This window comes from Pterocles gutturalis, unplaced genomic scaffold, assembly GCF_000699245.1.
Source record: "Pterocles gutturalis isolate BGI_N339 unplaced genomic scaffold, ASM69924v1 scaffold11172, whole genome shotgun sequence".
Classification (NCBI taxonomy): Eukaryota; Metazoa; Chordata; class Aves; order Pterocliformes; family Pteroclidae; genus Pterocles; species Pterocles gutturalis.
Genome location: NW_010115382.1, coordinates 14447 through 34846, shown reverse-complemented (window position 1 = coordinate 34846; position 20400 = coordinate 14447). Strand labels below are relative to the sequence as shown.

The following is a 20400-nucleotide window of genomic DNA, read 5'->3' as shown; positions in this document are numbered from 1 at the left end:
GCAACAAGGAGATTTTACAGGTGTTCATATCAATTGCTAATTTAAGGTTCTGTATGTCCTTTGTGCATAATGTGCATTACTGTGACCCTTGAGTACCCTACTTATGAGTAGTCCTTTACTTACTAATACACCTGGGCACATAATGTAAAATTTGGATTGAAACTGCTACAGTACAGATACCATTGATCTCTGGGAAGCATTGTGTATGTCTAGGGTATTGGATAAATAAAAAAACCCAATCATACAAAAGACACAAATGTTGTGCACTTTAGGAAGATTATGTGTCTTACGGTCTCTCCTTCCCTCCTGTGACAATGAGTCCATCTCGAAGAGTCGTGTACATTGTGAACACTGGCCCTGTGTGAGCTTTTGCCACAAGTCTAATCAGAAAGTGATCCTTCCAGACGTAGACATCTCCATTTATGGCACCCGTAAATGTAAGGTTATTCTGCAACAAACAGCAACGATCTCTGATATAATAAATACCTTAGCATTTTTGTTCAGCTTGAATTACAATATTTTAGCTACTGAATTTCTTGAAAGAAGCCAACTATGCAATTTATGTAGGAATTAAAACCATCTGCATTGGGAGGATGAGTTTAATGACTGCACTCTAATGGTATTTCTTTGAGAAGTTATAAATCATACGTGTAGGGGACATTCCCCGCATGCAAATCATCTTGAGATCTTTCAGATGCTGCACCTCCTTTGCTATGCGTGTGTTATGCCACGTCTCCTGCTGGCAAGATGCTGAATTCTAGGTGATGTTTCTTTCTTCTCCGAGTATGTGTCAGTGAGAATCTCAGCACAGATGACTGGCAAGCAGTTATCTTCCAGATGTTGAAAATAAAGTGTATAAACTTAAATGCAGAACTAACTCAACCTGACACATACTTTAGGCACCACAGCAACGGCATAATTTCTCATAAAAGCCATGAAACCCCTCTGTGGAGCAAACTGGTCAGATGTCTGGGACTCCCTGAGGAATGGGAAAAAGGAGCAAGTATTCTGCATTGCAAATGCTCTTTTGGAGTGTGCTCTGTTAAATGGAAACCCTTGCCTAAAGAACTAAAGATCGTCTGACCTTGAAGTCCACTGATTCAAATAATAGATATCAGGAAAAATTGTGAGTAAACCCTTTTGATAGGGGCTCAAAGGAAAGTTGCCTCTTCTGCAACAAACAGCAATGGTGCCTGCTGGAGGAACTGGGGGAAAGAAGCCCCAGAATGACTTTCTACAATTTGAGACAAAAACTTGGTGTGGCTGTATCCCAGCATGACCTGTTGACTTTGGCATTAGATGAACCTGGATGAAAATGAGTGAGGTCCATGTATGCATGAAGAAGCAGAACATACATGCACAGCCCCTACTCTATTGAGAGTAATTTGCTCATGCTCCTGTGACATGGACTGAGTGGGATTCAACAACACATACTTGAGGAAGAAAAAAACATCCTGCATGAATTACATATGCTAATAGTGCAGAGTTCATGTGCTGGTTTTGAAGGTGGCCCTTACAGGATATTAGTTTTACTATTTAAGAGAATAAAATGCCTGTTGGACTGTTTCTACTTGGAAAGGACAGATAAGCAATTTGTTCTAATATTACATTCTGCTTCTTTTTTAAAATCACTTTAGGGGTCTTTAGTGTCCATTACATGAGTCCTATTTTATACTGGAATAATGCCATTGGAATAGAAATAAATGCTTAGTATTAAGCAAATTTTGACAACAAAGTCATTTGGGCACAAGAATGAGGATTTGGGTGTCTAATTTTATGCACTCACATTTCACACATTAGTACTATTGTCCAGGTGGATAACTATGAGCAAGGAGTTTCTTTGAATCGGTGATGTTTAGAACTTCAGTTTAACCTCTGCAAGGGTAATTTGTGTGGGGTTTCTGGATGAAGCAGAAGCTATTTCAGTCCTTAGGATCATAGTAACACTGCTTTTTCACTGTTAATATGTATTGTTTTCCTTAACTATGAAGGCTAAAGCACAGTACTATGGTTCCCTAATGATGATACAGGAGAGTATTATATACTGTCACCATGAGCTGGATCACTAGCATAGAATCATAGAATCATTAAGGTTGGAAAAGACCTCAAGGATCATCAAGTCCAACCAACACCATATGTCATACCAAACACTGTCAGCAGAAAAAAAAAGGTTGCAGAGCCTATACACAAAATAACAATATTACATTTTTCTAAGTCAACCACTGAAGTGCTAAATAACTAGTAAATTAAAAAAAAAAAAAGTCATGGCAGCTGATGTTGTAGGTATGCACAGACATGAATAAAAAATGTTCACTGAGAGAGAAACCCAACCCTGTTTAGGAAACTTACATGAGGATCTATAGGCATACAAGTCTCAAATTAAAAGTTTAACTATTCAGCAAGAGCTCCATGGTCTTGTGCTGTCCACACTGTACTGGATTTCAACAAAGGAAATTGACACTTGCAGTTTTAATAAAAATGTATTATAAAATTCTGTAGCAAGTAATTTGAACTCACTGCTCCGAAGGCAACAGAAAGCATGGTTTGCATTTTGGCATCTTCCATGGAACCAATGACTCCTTTCTTATAAAGCAAAGCACTGCCAGCTAATGTCCAGAATTTCATGTGTTTTACTCCAACAGACACAAACTGAGTGTCTGAATCTGGGCGGAACTCTACAACGAATATCCTCTCCAGGTGTCCTCCCCTGCTAGCAACTTTAGCCCCTGTTTCAATTAGGAAAGGATAAAAATAAAGTTAAATTTACCGGCAAAATTAAGCTGTGATACGACTTTATAAAATAAATTGACCTGGTATTAGATTAGAGACCTGTGCCCCCGATGCTGAAAGCTAAGCAAATCCCCACATTATTCAGTGTATTAAACATCTTAATTCATGCAACCTGCATGGTCCCTGGTTATTCCATTGCATACGACAGTTTTAGGAAATGAAGAATTACATCTTTACAGCATGATTTGCTATGGTTTGCTAGCATGACTCCTTGGTCAGTGAAATAACAACACAGAAATTTTGAATATCATCAACGAGTTACCATCTGGTGGAACGCACAGGGAAACATCTAATGAGATGAGGCACTTTTCCTCTCCCCTCCACCATTTAATTCTTTTCTGGAAATGACCTCCCAAAGGCCTATCTACAGTGCAGAATTTCAAGTTCAAGCATTATGTGAAGAAAATACTTTCCTTAATTTCATGGATTTTTATATTAAACAACATTCTTTCCTTAACTTCTATTTATAATAGAAGTTTAAATCGTATTTTCTAGCACTTTGCTATCTCCTTTAACTGATTTTGTGACTTAGGAAGACATGATACTCAGAGTAAAATCACCACTCTCTTCCAAAGACTTGAAGGGAAAAGCAAATAACTGTACACAGTTCTGCTAGGCTGAGGAACACGACTTTTCCTGAGTTACCTTCTTGCCACCTCCACACTGTGATAGTATGTTCTGGATCAACTCCCACTGACACCAGAAGTTTGCCAGTTGCACTGAAGTTAACATAGTTGACCCCTTTGGTATGGAAGCAACGTAGCATTGAAATTGTTTGCTTACTCATAGCATCCCATATATGAATTGTGGGAGTTGTACCTATGTGCAAAAAGATGTATTAAAAGGGAATTAGTTCAGTATCTGGAAAGCTTCCATGCAAAATGTGCATTTTTCAAGAACATTTAACCTAAACAAGACACTTATAAGTTGTGGGGTTTTGTTTTGTTTTAAGATTAACACTACTCAAAAAAATCATAATTGTTTGCAAAACACAAGGAGAAATCATTGTAATTCATGAAGTAAGACAAATTCTAAAAGAACAAAGTAACATTTATGAAGAACCTCATGCAAAAGAAATAGTCTGTAGATGTTTCACTTGTATCCGCGATTCACACAGATACAATGAGGTAACATGAAACTTTTACATAACTCTGCTGACTAAAATCACAAACAAATCAGCCTTACCTGGAAATTCTGTCATATCACCTGCATTGTGAGAGCAATGGCAAATGAGGAAGCACCAAGGGAAAACAATAGGTGAAATAAGTCATGTTTCTAATGCTGAAGTGCCAGCATCAGCACCAGAAGGAAAACAAAATTAAAGATTTGAAAATGGATATGGATTAAATCAACAAAATAAATAAGCAGGAATATTGTTGAACTTTTTTGGGTATGTCGGGTTTTATACACAAATATTGCAACAATATTTAGTACTTTTGAGTTTTCAAAATGGTATTTAAAAGAAATGCTAAAGACATGCAGTTTTAAAAAATTATTACATTTTAAAGTGAAATGAATCTGTAGTTATACAGAATATCAACCAAAATCAGAAACACTGATTTCATGGGCTCTTATTGACAGAATAGAAAAAAAGGCCTTTAACAGTCACCTCTCCCGTGTCATAGAAATCAGTATTTTGAACTGGAGCTCTGACAATATGTATGGATTTTTATGTTTACTCAACATTCAAACTGAAGTGACAGCACTTGGTACAGGTGGCAAAAATGGTTTGTCAAGGTGTTCATCTACTACCAGTTTTCTGCCCCCTGTTAAGTTCCTTATTTCAGAAGTTATGGACTTGAGTCTCCTTCTCGAATAATATGAATTAGAATGACAGTGTTCTTTTTTGCAAAGTTAATTATTCCAGTAGTAAGCTGGTTTAAGTGAGAAGCAACAGATCCTTCTCAAGGCTTGGGACAAATGATCCTGCATTTCCCATAAAATGTTTACTCCTGCAAGAGGTACTAGGGAATCTAACAGGGCTCTATGTGTAAATAATAAACAAACACATGTGGTTTCACAATTGGCCCCTTACATGTGTCATAATTTCCACTGAGATTTCACTCTATTTCTTTCCTTTTCTGTACAACTTTTGTTCTTCTGCATTGGAAATTTTAATTATTGTATCTTGGATACAGGCAGGAAAGAGGGAATTCTATAAATCTTGTGATTACAGATTAATAAGATGACGTAGTGTAGTTTATGAAAACTTGCTTTCTGAAATATGATTAAACTACAAGTAACTCTAAAATCCAATGACTCACAATCAGAGAAGAAACTGAAATCCTAAGAAAATCTTGAAGCTAGATTGTCTCTTTAAAATCAAAGAAGTTAGAGGACAGTAAGACTGGCATGTCCTGGTAAAATTCCTACGCGCAAAAGCCCAAAATAAATCAGTGGCCCTGGTAATTTTTGAGTAAAACTTTGTTATGTGGAGAGTCACCTACCGATCTGGCTGGTAGCCACAATATTTTTATACTTTGGGTGCTGATTCACAGTTAGGCAGAGAATGTCATCAGTGTGCTCCAGGTAGAAACTCTGACTACCTAATAAAATTCAAACACGTTTTTATTCACAACAGTATAGAAGAAAGAATCACCACTGAAGCAAAGAGTATTCAAGCAGCTACACTCATGCTGAACTCTCCAGGGAATGGATGGGTGCAGGGCAACAACTTTGGTGACAGCTGCTCTGCTCTCATTCCCAGGCACCACTACCAAATGCACTATGAACGTAACTGTTAACACACATCAATAGATACAGACATAGGTGATATAGATATAAATGTGCAGTATTTGGTAAACTAGCTATGTCCAAGGAATCAGCCCAAGAACCATCCTGTAGCCTCCTGTAACCACACGAAAAAGCAAAACTGTCACATGCAGGGCCCAGGTTTCCTCGTAAATGGAAGCAGCCAGTGGGAAACAAAGCAGAGAGTAAAGACCTAGGAAGTCTGCGCTTTGCAAAATCTTCCCAAGGGAAAGGGCCCAGAAAGAACACATGGGACTGTGCTTCCCGGTGCCACGGGTCAGAGGCCGCGCTAGGACTGGAGTCCCCAAAGGTGCCCAGATGTGACAGCTCTTCTGCCTCAGCTCCTTCCTGGCAGCAGAGCTGCTAAGCACACCGCTGTGACCGTTTGGTTTGCTGTGGCACCAAAAGGGAATAAAATAAAGACAAAATTCTGTAAATTCCTGTCTTTGTTTCTTGAGACACATGAAGAATATGGAGATGTCGGCGCTACCACTTAAGGCCAGATAAATTGTTGGTGTTTTTTCCTTCTCCTCTTACCCAAAAGGCAGGGAATATTTGTACCCCTTCTAAAGAGCAACTTGCTCACACTGTATCACATCAAAATGTGCCCTTCCCTGGAGTATGACTTTGCTAAAACAACTAAAAATGAAACAGTGAATGTTACTGCTCCTAACATTTTTGGGGGTTCTGGTCATTTCATAACACAGGCTCTCTCCTCTGAGAAAACCATTCCTGTGTCTTCAGCATGGATTTCAGCAAGACACAACTGCAGAAACAGAACAGGTTTTTATTACACTTCCTAGCAGAATCACACCTGCTGAAAGGAACAGGATGGCTCTACAGCGTGACCTGAACAGGAGAAATTGTCAATCTGATGTAAGAGCCTTCTACATTTTTCTGCATTATTTATCAAGATGCAAAATGTGAGAAAATTACAAGGACATTAAAAAGTTAAGAGTTTCAATCAGAAATATTTTACTTGTACAGCATATTTTTTTATCTCAATGTATTGTTTCAAATTGAATTACCAGTAGAAAGATTTTGAACTATGCCTGCTGCAGCTGTGTGGAAAATAATATCAGCACCATCATTTAGGTAATGAAGGTTGTTGCGACAATCAAATCCTCTGTATCCAAAAACATGGTCTAAAGCCAGCTCCTGGTCAAACAAAACAAAAAGAAAGAATAAGAGTGCAGTGAAAGAAGAAACAAGGAAATTACAGAGTTTGGATCACATAAGCACCATTCTAAAGTAATTACACAAGCTACAAATATCTTATGGAGGTAATGGAATAATTAAACAATAATTACTCAGTTATCTTTGTTCTGCTACTTAATATTGAGGCATGACATTCTCACAGACTCTACAATGCTTTAATCACTCAACTAAGGCACTGCATTTATATTGCTAGTTCTTTAATAATTCAGCCATCTGTAAATGTTTTGTTTCTGTAAATTTTCATTCAAAATATATACAACTTACCAAAAAAAAGTCCAATTTTATTCATCTTCCCATCACAGTGTTTGCAAACATCTCTACTTCTACTTTAGGAGTCTTCAAAAATGTTTCTCATAAACTACCAAATTTTAACAGACCAAATTCTGACCTTAAAGTCCTTATAAGAAGCAAAGGCAGGCTATAATTAACATTAATCAGAGGTATAATTTCAGCTTACAATAAGCAATTGCCAAGGAAATTTCCTCCAGAAAAAACAGTGATGGTTAATGGATTGTTGTTAAAAGTTGCTTTTCTAGCCCAGAAGACAGACTTAATGAGCTTGCTTGCTTGGAACAATTTGAGTTACACTGACAGACCAAGCAATCATTACAAATTGTCCACACAGACCATAGAGTACTCCCTGTTCAGCACATTACATGGAAATTCCAAAAACTTGTCTGGGGGGGCAATGCAGTGTGGGGAAAATACATGTTGCAAAGTAAAAGAGCAAATTTCATCATTCAAAGTCACGCAGGTGGTTTTTCACGTGTGAAAGTGCAGTTTCTGACTATACTTCCCTTGGAGTTATGCACTGAGTGTGGGTTCTGCTGTGCAAAGACATACACCTCGGCTCTACCTGCCCTTTCAATTAAGAGACAAATTCAGAGTTTGGAGACATCTGATAGTATAGGTAAGCTTTAACACCCTGAATCTGAGGTTCATTCTGACAGAGAATACCCTCTATCACATCTTCTGGTGTTTGCCACCAGGGCTGAAAGCTCTGTCTAGAAACTCCTTTCTCTTATCATCTACCGATACATGGCTTTAGCTGCCCTCAAAATAGGGATGAATTTCACCCAGCACATATTACCTATAAAGCAAAGGAAAAAGTATATAAGCCTGACCTCAACCAGTTTCTTTTTTTTGCTGATATTGTTCTTTTGCAGTTTTTCAGGTTGAGGAGCAGCTCTGCTAACTGGTGGCCTGAAACAAACATTTAAGAAAGAAGACAATCAATACATTTGAAAGCAAACTAAATCCTTCAAAACCATAGCATATGTTTTGTGTGTGAACAGGAAATGGCCAGTTGATACTAGATGAGCTGAATGCCTTGCTTTTTTTACAGTTATACAATAAGCTGACTAAAATCATACACATTTTGATGGAAATCGCAGAAATAACGTTGATGTAGACTTTGTGGATGAGTGGCAGAACAGAACATTGTACAGCAATTTTATTTTTTTAAAGGATTTAAATTCGTGGGGAAATCCTTGAATACTAAACGATAGTAAATTGTCGCTTTCAGAAGTTATCTAAAATATTTTCTATGGCTGGCAGTTGACCTTTCCCCAGCCTTGCTTGTTCTGAGAAACCCCATCACAAAACCTTGACATGACTGTATTAAAATCTTCTCAAAATCATGTTAAAGATAAAATGATTACATTTTAAAATGTACAAGTCCCTCAGCCACGTGAATTTAACAGAGACTAAGGCCAGTACAGCATTTTCATATAATTACAGTTGCTAAAAGTAGCTAAAAAGACAAATGCAGAACACAGACCAAAACAAAATTTGGTTCATGCAAATGTTCTTTAAAGATAACCTTTACCACTATTTGACTTGATCCTTCCAAGAAAAAAAGAGAGGCTCAAACCTAAGAGGAGTAGAGGGAGCTCAGCCTCGAGAAGTTCATGACCTTACAAAATCAAATGTCTGCCGCCCAGGCTCCACCCGAGATGACTGTTGTGTTAATTTAACCATAATGATTCTCCCTTTCTGCTAACAGGAATTCATGAGGGCTAATTCTAACCCTGTCACCAGCAGAACAGAGACATTAAAATGGCACTCGATTACTGGAGAAATTGTCCCATCAAAATCTGGCCTAGACTCTTTCTCGTGTTTGATGATCTTTTACTTAGAAAATAGGTCTTGCTAGAAGGTTGGGGTAGAAGTGGTGATGGCAAAAGAATAAAAACAGATATTCTAGTTAAATGCTTGCTCTAAAACATCACTTGATGGCTGCTGTTAATAATACAAAGCCCACCCCACTGCATGCCTTTAAACTCCAGTTGCAGATTCTAAGGTGGGGTTAAACAACAGTGGGATTCCATAAATAAAAAAACAAAATACCTGGCCTCAATTTATTTAATAAGCACTCAAATTTGGAAAGCATTTCCACAGTTTAAGATTTCAAAAAGGTGCAAACTTGATATACATTATATATGCTGTGAAAATTAGATTGCTTTTGTCCTTATATGGTAACTACCATTAACTCTCATTTTGCAGAATTTCATTGCTGAAGAATGGAATCCCTTCTGCTTAGAGGGAGCTGCTTTTTCTGGAATTGTACTTTTTATGGAAGGTATTAAAGGCAACAATTGACAAAATGCACAACTACAACACTTACTGCTACACAGCTAGAATACTTATTGCAGGAGTAAGTAGCATGAAAATCTGAGCTCTAAGAAAGGCAGAACAAAGCCGGAGGTGAACAAATTAACCCACTTCTCAAGCAAACAAGCAAACTCACCGAGTACTAGCAAAGTACATGAGCAGGTGATCTTGTGATATTAAAAGTGAAAGAGTTACCTTGATCCCCTTGGAAGCAGCAAACAAAGCCAAGTAAGAAACTTAATACAGTTTAGGAATACTTCTGACCACTTTTACTCATGCACAAGCATTTTTAGAGCTGTTCAGTCATTCCTTTGTGACACAAAACATGCTATTCAAGCATGCCAGCAAGAACTAAAACAGAAATTAAAGAGTGCACCAGTCTACAAATTCAGAAATCCCTGGGTATACTCTGAACTAAAGATCCTACAGGACGGAGGGAAAAAAGGAAGGTACACCTATGCTTCCTGCACACATTATAGTGAAGGAGAATGTGATTCCACATTTTGGTTATTTTCAGGTGTCTGTCAGGGATAGAAACTGGTACCAACTTACCAGTCTCATAAGCACTGTTGCGAATTTCCCACAAGGGAAGATTGTTTTCTATCCTAGTTCAGCCTCCAATTTAGCCTCATAATTGTTCATCGGTTCGCCAACCTACTAACAGGGACAGCTTGTACTTTTTGTTCACAGAGAAACAAGTACCTTTATTTTCTCTGAAAGTGGTCAATCAAGTCATGTTATGTAACCATCAGTGGTAATTGGACCGAACAGCAGCGCAGTCACCAGTTGAGATCGGGGCAGGGGGAGGAAATTATTACAAAACTTAATTCTCTTAGAAAATAAAACCCTTACGTGATGCTAGAACTGCAAAAGCCATTTCATCCCAGATTTACTAGGGCCTTTGAATCAGCACTTCTGAAAATAATAAATCATTTTCTTGTATGCTTCCTGCTCTTTTTTCTGTTTTAGTGTAATTTTTTAAAGTAGATCATTTTACATTTCTTTACCTAGGAACATCAGTTAAACTTTATGACAAGAGCAAGCCAGAATTTTTATGAAAGCAAGAGAACACTACCACTATGACACCACTGATAATCACTAGATTGTAAGCATGAGATTTAATCTGGAAACATACACATACACACATATACTTTTATATATATCTATTCACAGTACACACAAACACAAATGTTGTGTGCATTCATACATATATACATGTACATGTATATATACACACGTATGCATTCATTATTATCTTAATAAAACAAATGTAAAGCAGCATCAAATTTTTAACATTTTAACAAGTCATTTAATTTTTAACAAGTTTGTGACTACACCTAATTTATTTTGATACATAAGACGGCAGTGTCAAGACAAGAAATTGGCACTGTAGCAAATTACATATATTTACCCTTTTGGACCTATGCAATCTGCACTGCACATTCACAGCAACCTGTGCTTTTTCTGTGCTGTGTGTTAGTACTTACTTGACAATTCCCTGCCTCCAAAGGAAAGCAAGTTAAAACATAATACAAGCATTAACGGTTTCTTCCCAGTGATTTAAAATAAATGTGCTTGTATCACATTACGGGAGGAATGGGTTCCAGGAAAGACAAGACACAGTCAGACATTAGAGGGCTTTCAGTTCTTTAGATACTGTGAACATAGCAAATAAAATTTCTGTTACTAATTATTATCTTGATGATATGCTTACACAAGTATCCACGACTATAAACGGGTGAGCTAACTCCAGATTTAAACTGACAGATTCTCACCCACTCTCTTTATGGGTAGAAATGTAAAGAGACAATTCGTTCACTGTCACCTAACCAAGAAAGCAATTTGAAATGGCCAAGACCAATGAACAGGAAGAGGAGCCTAAGGCATGGGTGGGGTGAACAGGCAGCACTAGGACAGAGAATAAGACGGACCTACTGAGAGTTGGGCAGGGGGGAAAGAGGGACTGAGGTTTTGGAAGAGTGGGGCACCTTGAGGGAGACAAGAGATGTGATCTCAGACAACAGGGCCAAAGCAATGGGGAAAAAAAAGTTAGATCCATTTAAAGAGAAAATAGAAAAAGCAGACCCAAATTTGTCATGATCAATTCCATGGGACAGAGATAACCAGCTTGTGTTTTTAGAGCACATGGGATAATTGCTCTCTGATGAGAGATGCTGTCTGCATCAGTACTAAACTGGCGAGAACACCAATATTCTGTTCTGCGGCCAATGGAAGAGAACTCGGTCTTCAGAAATAACGCTGCATGAAAGTGATAAACAATGAGGTTTGGAGCAGGGACAGATGGACAAAAATGTCCTGACTCCAAAAAGGTGACAGGTCAGGCTCAGCAGAAATGGGTGGAGAAGAAGCTGAAGAGAGTCCAGATGGGAGACTAATGTGTGTGTTGAGATGCCTGCTAAGCAGAGAGGGAATGTACTTGGTTGCAACACAAAAATAAAAATGAGCAGGATTGCTCTGAAGAAGAGAAAGCAAGGCTCAAAGAGAGGTAAGACAATCCACTGCTGGTAGGTTTGCTTGGACAAGACAATTAAAAATTAAAGATGAAAAAAAAAATGTACTGTTCATTTAAGAAAAAATGCAAAAGCAGCTTTTAAAAGTACACTTCCAGGAGTCAACAGGAGGGGGACTCCCAAATGCCCCAAAACTGCTGCAAAACTCCTAGAGCTTTAAGAAGTGATTAAAAGATTTTGTGAATTCTTGACCCTTGGATTTTCCCATCCCAACATACATAGTTCTGCATACAACTTTCCTGCGGTTACTTTTCCTTTGTATTTTGCAGATAACACAAGACAACAAAAAGGAATAGTACTGAATATGAAAATATCCTACTCTCTAATACAGTGGATCAAAGCAAAGCTGAAACAAAAATAGAGGGAAATACAAACTGTTATCTAAATTATTTTTTATAAGCATAGCACTGAAAAAGCCTTAGCATGTTTACAATATTTATGATTTCACAGGTATGCTGATGCACTCTTTAAAAAAAAAGAAACAGTATTGCAGAATGTATGGGAGTGATAGCCATTTTCGTATTTTGTAAGGGAAGCTAGTCATTGCATTCATTTGTCATTCTAGTTCAGTCTCCAAATGTGAAACAAGCAGAAAAGCAGGTTAGTAAGAAGGATAATAAGTTCTCAATTAAATCTGAAATCTGAATCTTTATTTTTTAACAATTTTATTGCTCTAACCATCTGGTAAAGCTGTTGAACTGGACACTGACTGTAAATATGCCGGCCCTATCGCAGAGATCTGTCATACGAAAGCTGTTGAACTGGACACTGACTGTAAAATATGTCGGCCCTATCGCAGAGATCTGTCATACCTAACACCCTGGACCGCCAGGGCTGTCTGGAAGATCTCGCAGCCCCCTTTGCCAAATCCAGTTTCAAGGAACACATTGGAACATGCTTTAGGCAAACCCCAAACTTCTGTCTTTGAGCTAAAAAGTTTTGAATACCTCAGGTAATGAGACTTCAGGACAACTCTCTCCATTACTACCAAGGCATCACAATCAACCCAACTTTAGCATATTCTGGAGGGTCTCTCTCTTGCCTTAGGCTTCTCTCAGGGTTTGTGATCATGTTTTAGAGGAAGAGTCTTTTCCATTTGGTTTGTTATTCCTTACATAAACTCTGATATGTTTCAAAGCTGTGCTCATTGTATAAGCAAAAATATTCAACCAATAGTATATGGAGAAGTTTTGGGCTGGAGGCAAAACATACCAGGCAGATAAAATAGCATCCTTCCCCTGCACAACAAAACATCTCAGAACAATGCTTTTACAGCCCCTTCCTGGACTACAACCTATACAACAACTCTCAAAAAAAGCTGAATATTTCCTGTCAGCCTCAGGGCATAGAGCACTCGAGTTCAGAGAGAGAAACCTTGGTAAGATGTGCGCTGTGACAGTATTGGCATCTCTCAGTTCCACACGCACAGCGTCACACAAGTGACAGACCTTTAGGCCAGCTTGTGCTGACCTGTGGGAGAAATGGGATTGACCCTGTGTCAGGAGGTTGGCAGGAGCTGTAAAAACAGCAGTCACTACGTGTTCCAGCCCTGGGGACAGCTGTGATACAACCACCATGCTGCCAAATACATTTAGCACGCATTAACTTGATATAATGCTGTTGAGAAAGTAAAAGTGAAAACTCCAAAGGATGGTACTCCTTCTCAAACTGTGGGTTTCTGCCAAGATAAGCCCAAAGTTATTTTCTCCGCCCCAGACACATTTTGAATAGTTCCCTCCTACACAAAAACAAAACATCAATTCACATTCAAAGCTTTTACACTGCACACACAGAAGTGTGCATGTAAAATGCATGAACAAAGTTTGTAACAATATGTCTAATAATTTGGTTTATGGTAGAAAGGCTTGTACTCGCCACTTGTGGGGGCTGTTTTGAAAGCTTATATAATTTAGCTCATGTTGTTGTAAAGAAATAAATAAAAGAATAATATTTGAGGAGAGAAAATACGGCTTCTCATCTTTATCAGAGCATGTGATTACAAATGATGCATAATAACACAACTGAGAACAGGCTCTGAGACACGTACCCCATGGAGAGTGAGACAAGCCAGTATGTTAAGAAAACAGAAAACTAGACAAACTTGCTAATGCTGCTTTTTGTTTTCTACACATTCAACCTGCTTTAAAGGGTTTTCCATCACCAGGTATATTACAAGAGTTTTCAGTTTATGTAGAGCCATGCAAATGAAAGCTGCAAACACAGGATATATGTTAGTGGTTAGCAGAATGCAAAATTCAAATGTATCTGCCTTTCAGATTAGAAACATAAATAGTCTTCACGCAAGCGTGGTTTATTTCTTATTATATAAATTCTTTGCCAGTTCAAATGGTCCCAGTTCAAAAGTTAGCCCTTTTCTGAAATGGAGCACAATTCCTACATTACACACAGGAGAGCTTACAATTGTCCTGGATTGTCTGGGACAGTCCCAGCAGTGACCAGGCGGTCCCATGGTGTGGGAGCACTGCTCTTGGAGCTCCCGCACCGCAAGACTGCTCCTGCAGCACCTCTCATTGGCACCCCACTTCTGTATCACACAGGCAGAGCAAAGAAGAGGATGCCAATCAGAGGAGCAAAAAAGGAAGAGAAAAATAAGGGCAGGAGGGGAGGACAGGAGGACAGACATGTAAAGGGAGAAGAAGAAAAACAAGAAGGTTGGGGAGAGGAGAGAGAAACAACAATCAATCAATGATCTTAACCAAATGCACCAACTAATACAACCACAAGACATTTAAAAACTGTTCCTCAGCCTCATCTCTCCTGTTACTTTTCCATCCTAAAGCTTTTGATGGAGACAGTGAATCTTGAGTGCCACCAAAAAATACCAGACCGTGAGTTATTTCATATCCTGCAAGTAAAATCTATCGTGTAACTTGTATGTTCATGCAAGATATTTGCAGAATCATCTTTATTTTAATTACACAAATAAATAAGACAGGAAAAGCACATAAAGGACTTTAATTTTATTTTCTAAGGAAAAACCTTAATATTATCCCAGGTATGTAAGTTTTTTGCCCTTTATAATAATGAAATTTCTCCACCCAGTTTGCTTACGCTGGAGGTCCTGGTGTAATATAGATTTCCTTTTCATCCTGCTGGATTGTGCAAAGCACAAAGCACATGTCAGGCAGTAACAGAGGATGCACAGCAGTTGCTCACAGTCATCTTGATACAAGTATTATGTCAAATCTATCCTCCTACTCGCTTTCCCACGATGGAGGAGAGAACGGACAGGAATTGCTGACAAGAAGACAGCAGAGTAAGTCTTTGTATTAATTTTGGGGGCATCATCTGTGAATTGTTGATTCCTTTCCAGAAGGGTGGTGTTTGTTGCAAAGCTTTTGCCTCCTAACCTGGCACAGCCTGTATCAGCTCTCAAACAGATACTTGCAGTAGTTTCAGAAGAGACTTCACAGTTCTCAAGATCAAACTCCTCCTGAACTGTACCATGATTTGTTATTTCTACAGAGATAATGTCCTTTGAGTTTTTCAGATTCACCACTCTTAATATTACAGAAGCATGGAGACCCCCAAGCTTATTCTAGTAAACACAAAGGTCAAAAAGATGGAAATGTAGCTATAGTAAAGAGGGAAAAAAAGGTTCTTCTTGAACAAAAACTGTCTCCTGGCTGTCACATAATACCTTTGAAGAGTATTTGTATTATATAAGCAGGGAAATAGTTTGTTCAGCAACTATTCACCTTCTGAATATTACTGTTTAAAGAAAGAAACATAGTGAGCTTAAAGACATTGCCCCCAAGAAGCAGCTCAGAGCAACAGCCCCAGCTATTCCTCTCTCCTGCTTGAGCTGGAAGCTTGTTCTTCTCTTTTTTTCTTTTCTTAATTTAAACTTACTTTGTTTAATTCTGGATTCCTATCCATTATACCTATGAATAACTCAGAATTTTTCCTTTCTCAGACATACAATGAAAATAGATCAAGGAGGACACTTCTTAGATCGTTAGGGCATCTGGCACATCTACGAAGCTTGCCTCATAACTCATATATTTTACCAGAGAAGTCAGCTTCACTCTGAAGCACTCATAATTGGGAGTGTTGACATCCTGCATAAATTGTGTGCATATTGGTGCAACTGTGGCCAAAAACCTGAAGCCTTTGACAACTGCAGTAGCCAGCATATTAATCTCATTTTACTGCATCCAAAACCCGGTACCTTTCACAGCCTAAGGACTTATCCTAGCACAACACCCTCAGAAACTGCGGTTTTGCCTACATTTCACCATAAAATTTCTAATTGTTTGACTATAAATTCTGACAATTTATATTAATCTGATGAAGAAAGGGAAGCTAGTATTTCTTTGCCTAACAAGATATATATGAAAAGTACAGGATCTGTTGACAAATTTATCAGAACACAAATTCCAAATACCAAACGTGATTATATTGAAGTAGCTGTAACTGAAAGAGGACATATAAAACGTGAAGGGCTGAAAGAGGACAAACAAAACATGTGAAGAATAGCTCTGATTCTTCAGCAGAAAATATGGAAAGGATGGTTACAAGGGTTTATTTTTAAGCTATTTTAAAATGAAGTACAAACCTGTTGATTACATAGAGACAGTAAGAAGAAAAAAGATATGGAGAATGTTAAAACCTTCTCTTTTGCTCTCTTCAGTCAAGAACTTGCTATGGGACAGATTATTCATTCAGACAGACTACAGTATGCTATTTTCATGTACAGTCATTACGAAGAGACTATTATGGAAATTGGAGGCAACCCCACTGCAGAGGAGATGCCTACCCCTGTAATCAGGCCCACCAGCTCTAAACGGGGGGGCAGCTTGGAAACACTTGGGCATACTAGAGGAGCTTCCAGCTGAAGTGGTGCTTTGTGGCATTGCATGGCACAAAGCATGTTTTCCCTCCATTATGTATTATCAGTGTTAGCGCGACAAACTGGAAAGTTGTCTTGTCATGTGCTGCTTTGCAGGTGCTGTATGGTTTGTTAGAAAGGTTGAAAAAGGCAAACTGCCTGTTCTGTTCAGGGGTTGCCTTCCTCCACAGCAATGCTGCAGGTTTGGCTGAATCAGCTTATGCCACATAGGACTGAGAATGCAGACAGACTCGGCAGTCAGGAAGCCTGAAGTGTACGTGGCAGACTGAGATACTCCTTGGAGAAGCAGGGCACTTGCTTGCATGTAAGCATGGCCGGGCTTCAGAGAAAGGAAGCTTTCTAAGGACCCAAAGGGACTGTGGTGGTTTTTCACTCCTAGACTGAAAACAGTGCTGAAAAGCTGCAAAAGAGACTGATGCTTATGCTCACATTGTTGGTACTTCACTAGTACAGAACAGTTGTAAACTCAGCTTAATCGGTCAATTAAACTCATCATCGAAGCAGAATAAAGCAGCTGGAAGGTACGAGGGTTTCTGGTATAAAACATCTGGCCATTGTACTACTGGCATTTGTTATTTTATGTGTAATAACAATTCAACAGTATTCACCCAAAACAAAATAAAATTTTTTCCTTATGCCTTTTGATAGAAAAATGGAGGAACAAAGACTTTACATGAGTAAATGAGAAAATGGAAAGAGATATCCTTAAAGAAGGGGAAAATAAATGGTTATGGTCCAACATTTTAGTGAAAAAAATCACCAAATCTCCTGCTGCATGTTTGCATTAAGACGTTATAATGAAAGAAATCAACGGGGTGCAATATTTTTCTTCTCATTTTTCACACCCAACATTTGTGCTCCTATTCAAACACTGAATGAAAAATTATTACTTTCTATCCATGATATTCAGCACTGCATTCTCTGAGAGCTTTAAAAACATAAACTAATGAATTTTTCAAAGGTTTGCACGAGATTAGAAAGTATTACTAACTCCACTCCATATCTCACACATCAGGACACCAAAGAGATTTTTAAAGCCAAAAAACTCAAAAGTTGACACGAGATTAGAAAGTATTACTAACTCCACTCCATATCTCACACATCAGGACACCAAAGAGATTTTTAAAGCCAAAAATCTCAAAAGTTGACACTAGTTTTCAGTAGTCAAGTAAAAGAAACTTAGACCTTACACTGTTCAATGTAATGATGTGTTACACATTTGTTCAAAGAACTGCTTGAACAATCTCCACTTGCAGCTGTGAGTATGCAGTTTTTCTGCAAGTCAGTCGTACTTCTCTCAGCTGGCAGCAGGGAATGAGGTACACAGAGGCTGCCTGTAAAAATATTCTATTTGCCAACCATCGCCAAGAAATGGCAACAGAAGCAGGACCAGCAAGAAAGCAGCTCTCCACAGGCTTCAGAGCACTCTCCTCTTGCCATCTCAGCCTCTTTCTACATACAACGCTCTCATCTTTTGCACTACCTGCAGCAGGGACCCTACAGTGCACCAGTGCTTACTTCTGCACCCGCAATATTCCCTGAGGACTATGTATCCTCTTCTCTAACAAGGGCAGGATCCCTGTGGGGAGAACAATATGCCATCACACTACTGGTATTGTTACTAGTCATGTGTACCGGTTAGACTGAGGGGAAAGAACTCAGCTTAAATTCTTGCTGTGGGTTAACCCACAGCAGTCCTTTTTGTCAGTGCCCAATGTTGGGCAAAAGCAAGAAAACTCACTGTAAAAGAATGACCCCTGATAAAAAACAATTCTATCCAAAGAAACTGCATGGATTTACAGTTGAGGCATCATCTGGATTCACAGATGTAAATTTACTGTACAGGTTTTTATTCATCTGAACTCCTATAGTAACCATCAGCATTCACAGGCTCTTATCCTTCCTAAAGCTCCATCCCAAAAGGGGAGTGTGACACCCCAGTTACCAATAAATGCCACAGCTGTTTGATTAATGCGCAGCATACTTTGTACAGATACAATGTGCCTTGATCCAGATCACAAAGTGGAACGTACTTTACTGGTTATAGATACTACTGTTCTGTCCCAGCAGTCTGGTCACAGTCAGAATTTTTACTCACCTACTCCCCTAGGTCTGTGTTTCACTGGACCTCACCCTCTATGCTTAGCTCCTACCTCTTTTCTTTACGGTCCTCTCCACTACTGTTCACCTTCCAGTTTATTTGTTTCAGAATAATTCAGCCTAAGGCCAAAGTGTGCCGTGGGAAATTTCAGCTTTAACAGTAACAACCTGACACAATTCTAAGGAACTGAAAAACTTTCAATGAAAACATCACCAAAAGCCTTAACTACAAAGTATTTACAAGCTCACCCTATCACAGACACCCTGCTGGAGACAGATGTACAGCTACACATACTAATTAGGAAAGACTATAAGTGCTTATGTGAACAGCAGAAGACAATGCAACACTCACAGGTGTTTTACTTACATAGACATATTTTTCTCCATCCTATTAACATGTTGTACCATCTTATTTCTAAAGACTATTTTTAATTGAATGCAAAGAGATTGAAAAGAATGCAATGGACATTTGAAAACGAATGCCTTTGTGTGACATACCTCTCTTCTACTGAAACCTCCTTCAGCTGTTGATGTGGTTTTGTCCCTTCCATTTCTCGGATGCTTACTGCATAGATCTTAGTGGTATAGTCAATTGCTTTTTCTCTTGCAACATCACTATCATAACCTTAGAAAAATAAAACATAAAATAAAACAAACTACCCTTGTTGCATAGTGGAAGAGTAGAAAGCAAGATGATCTGCACCAATAAGAGGAATGAAACAAATCCTGCCACGCTCTCCCTACGCTGAACTTTAGCATATGAAAGTTTCTTGCCCACTTCCAGTTAAACACCTGTGTGAATCTCTGTGGAATGAAGACTAAATTAAACACATGTTTTATACACTCCTTTTTACCTCCATCTTCTTCTGCATCTGTGTCTGATTCTTCACTATCAACCAGCTTACTCTCTTGAATGCCCAAAAATTCTCGGGTCCAGATCATCAAAGCTGTATCAGCACCACCTACAGTCAGCAGCACAGAATCATTGTGCAACCACCGCACATTGGTTACCTGTGCGCTGTGACCCACGTACTTCTTGAATTTTGCATGTTGGCCCTGTAGCACAAAGAATTCATGTATTAGCAGTCTGACATATTGCAAACAGTGTCTTCCTTAAATCTTTTTTCTTGCATGGTTTCTAATCACAGAAATAAATACAGTTATTACCTTCACTGGATATGAAAAAAGCTTCACAAACCCAAAATCATCTCCTGTAGCTAATAGTGTTCCATCTTTGGTAAGACTAGCTGCATTTACAACAGTGACATCACTGTGCGTGGGCCAAATTCCTTCACATGTAGGACCAAGAACACATGTCCAGGCGTCCCACTCAATCTTCTCTATCTGCAATCAAAATTTTCCCAAAATAAGTCATCTTAATGCATACCCAATACATACTGGTTTAATGCATCTATTTTTCTGTGTTTGATATTAACTTTTTTTTGTGTGTGTGTTTTTAGGAAGTGTTCACTGTTTCCAGCTAGTTCACAAAAATTGCATATCTTCCTCAAAAGGCTTAAAACT

General features: G+C 38.6%; 1 protein-coding gene across 1 annotated transcript in view; it reads right to left on the bottom strand.

Annotated features, from left to right (window-relative positions):
- The window catches only part of EML6 (echinoderm microtubule associated protein like 6), a gene marked incomplete at its 5' end in the record, with an annotated part of 43451 nt that overhangs the window by 9143 nt on the left and 13908 nt on the right, over positions 1-20400 (bottom strand). The window contains 11 exons of the mRNA XM_010075164.1: positions 291-448; positions 2518-2726; positions 3436-3609; positions 5238-5336; positions 6570-6699; positions 7884-7962; positions 9568-9576; positions 10860-10874; positions 19375-19501; positions 19731-19932; positions 20044-20220. Coding sequence (XP_010073466.1) covers positions 291-448; positions 2518-2726; positions 3436-3609; positions 5238-5336; positions 6570-6699; positions 7884-7962; positions 9568-9576; positions 10860-10874; positions 19375-19501; positions 19731-19932; positions 20044-20220 — 1379 coding nt within the window. The remainder of the gene's footprint in view (positions 1-290; positions 449-2517; positions 2727-3435; positions 3610-5237; positions 5337-6569; positions 6700-7883; positions 7963-9567; positions 9577-10859; positions 10875-19374; positions 19502-19730; positions 19933-20043; positions 20221-20400) is intronic.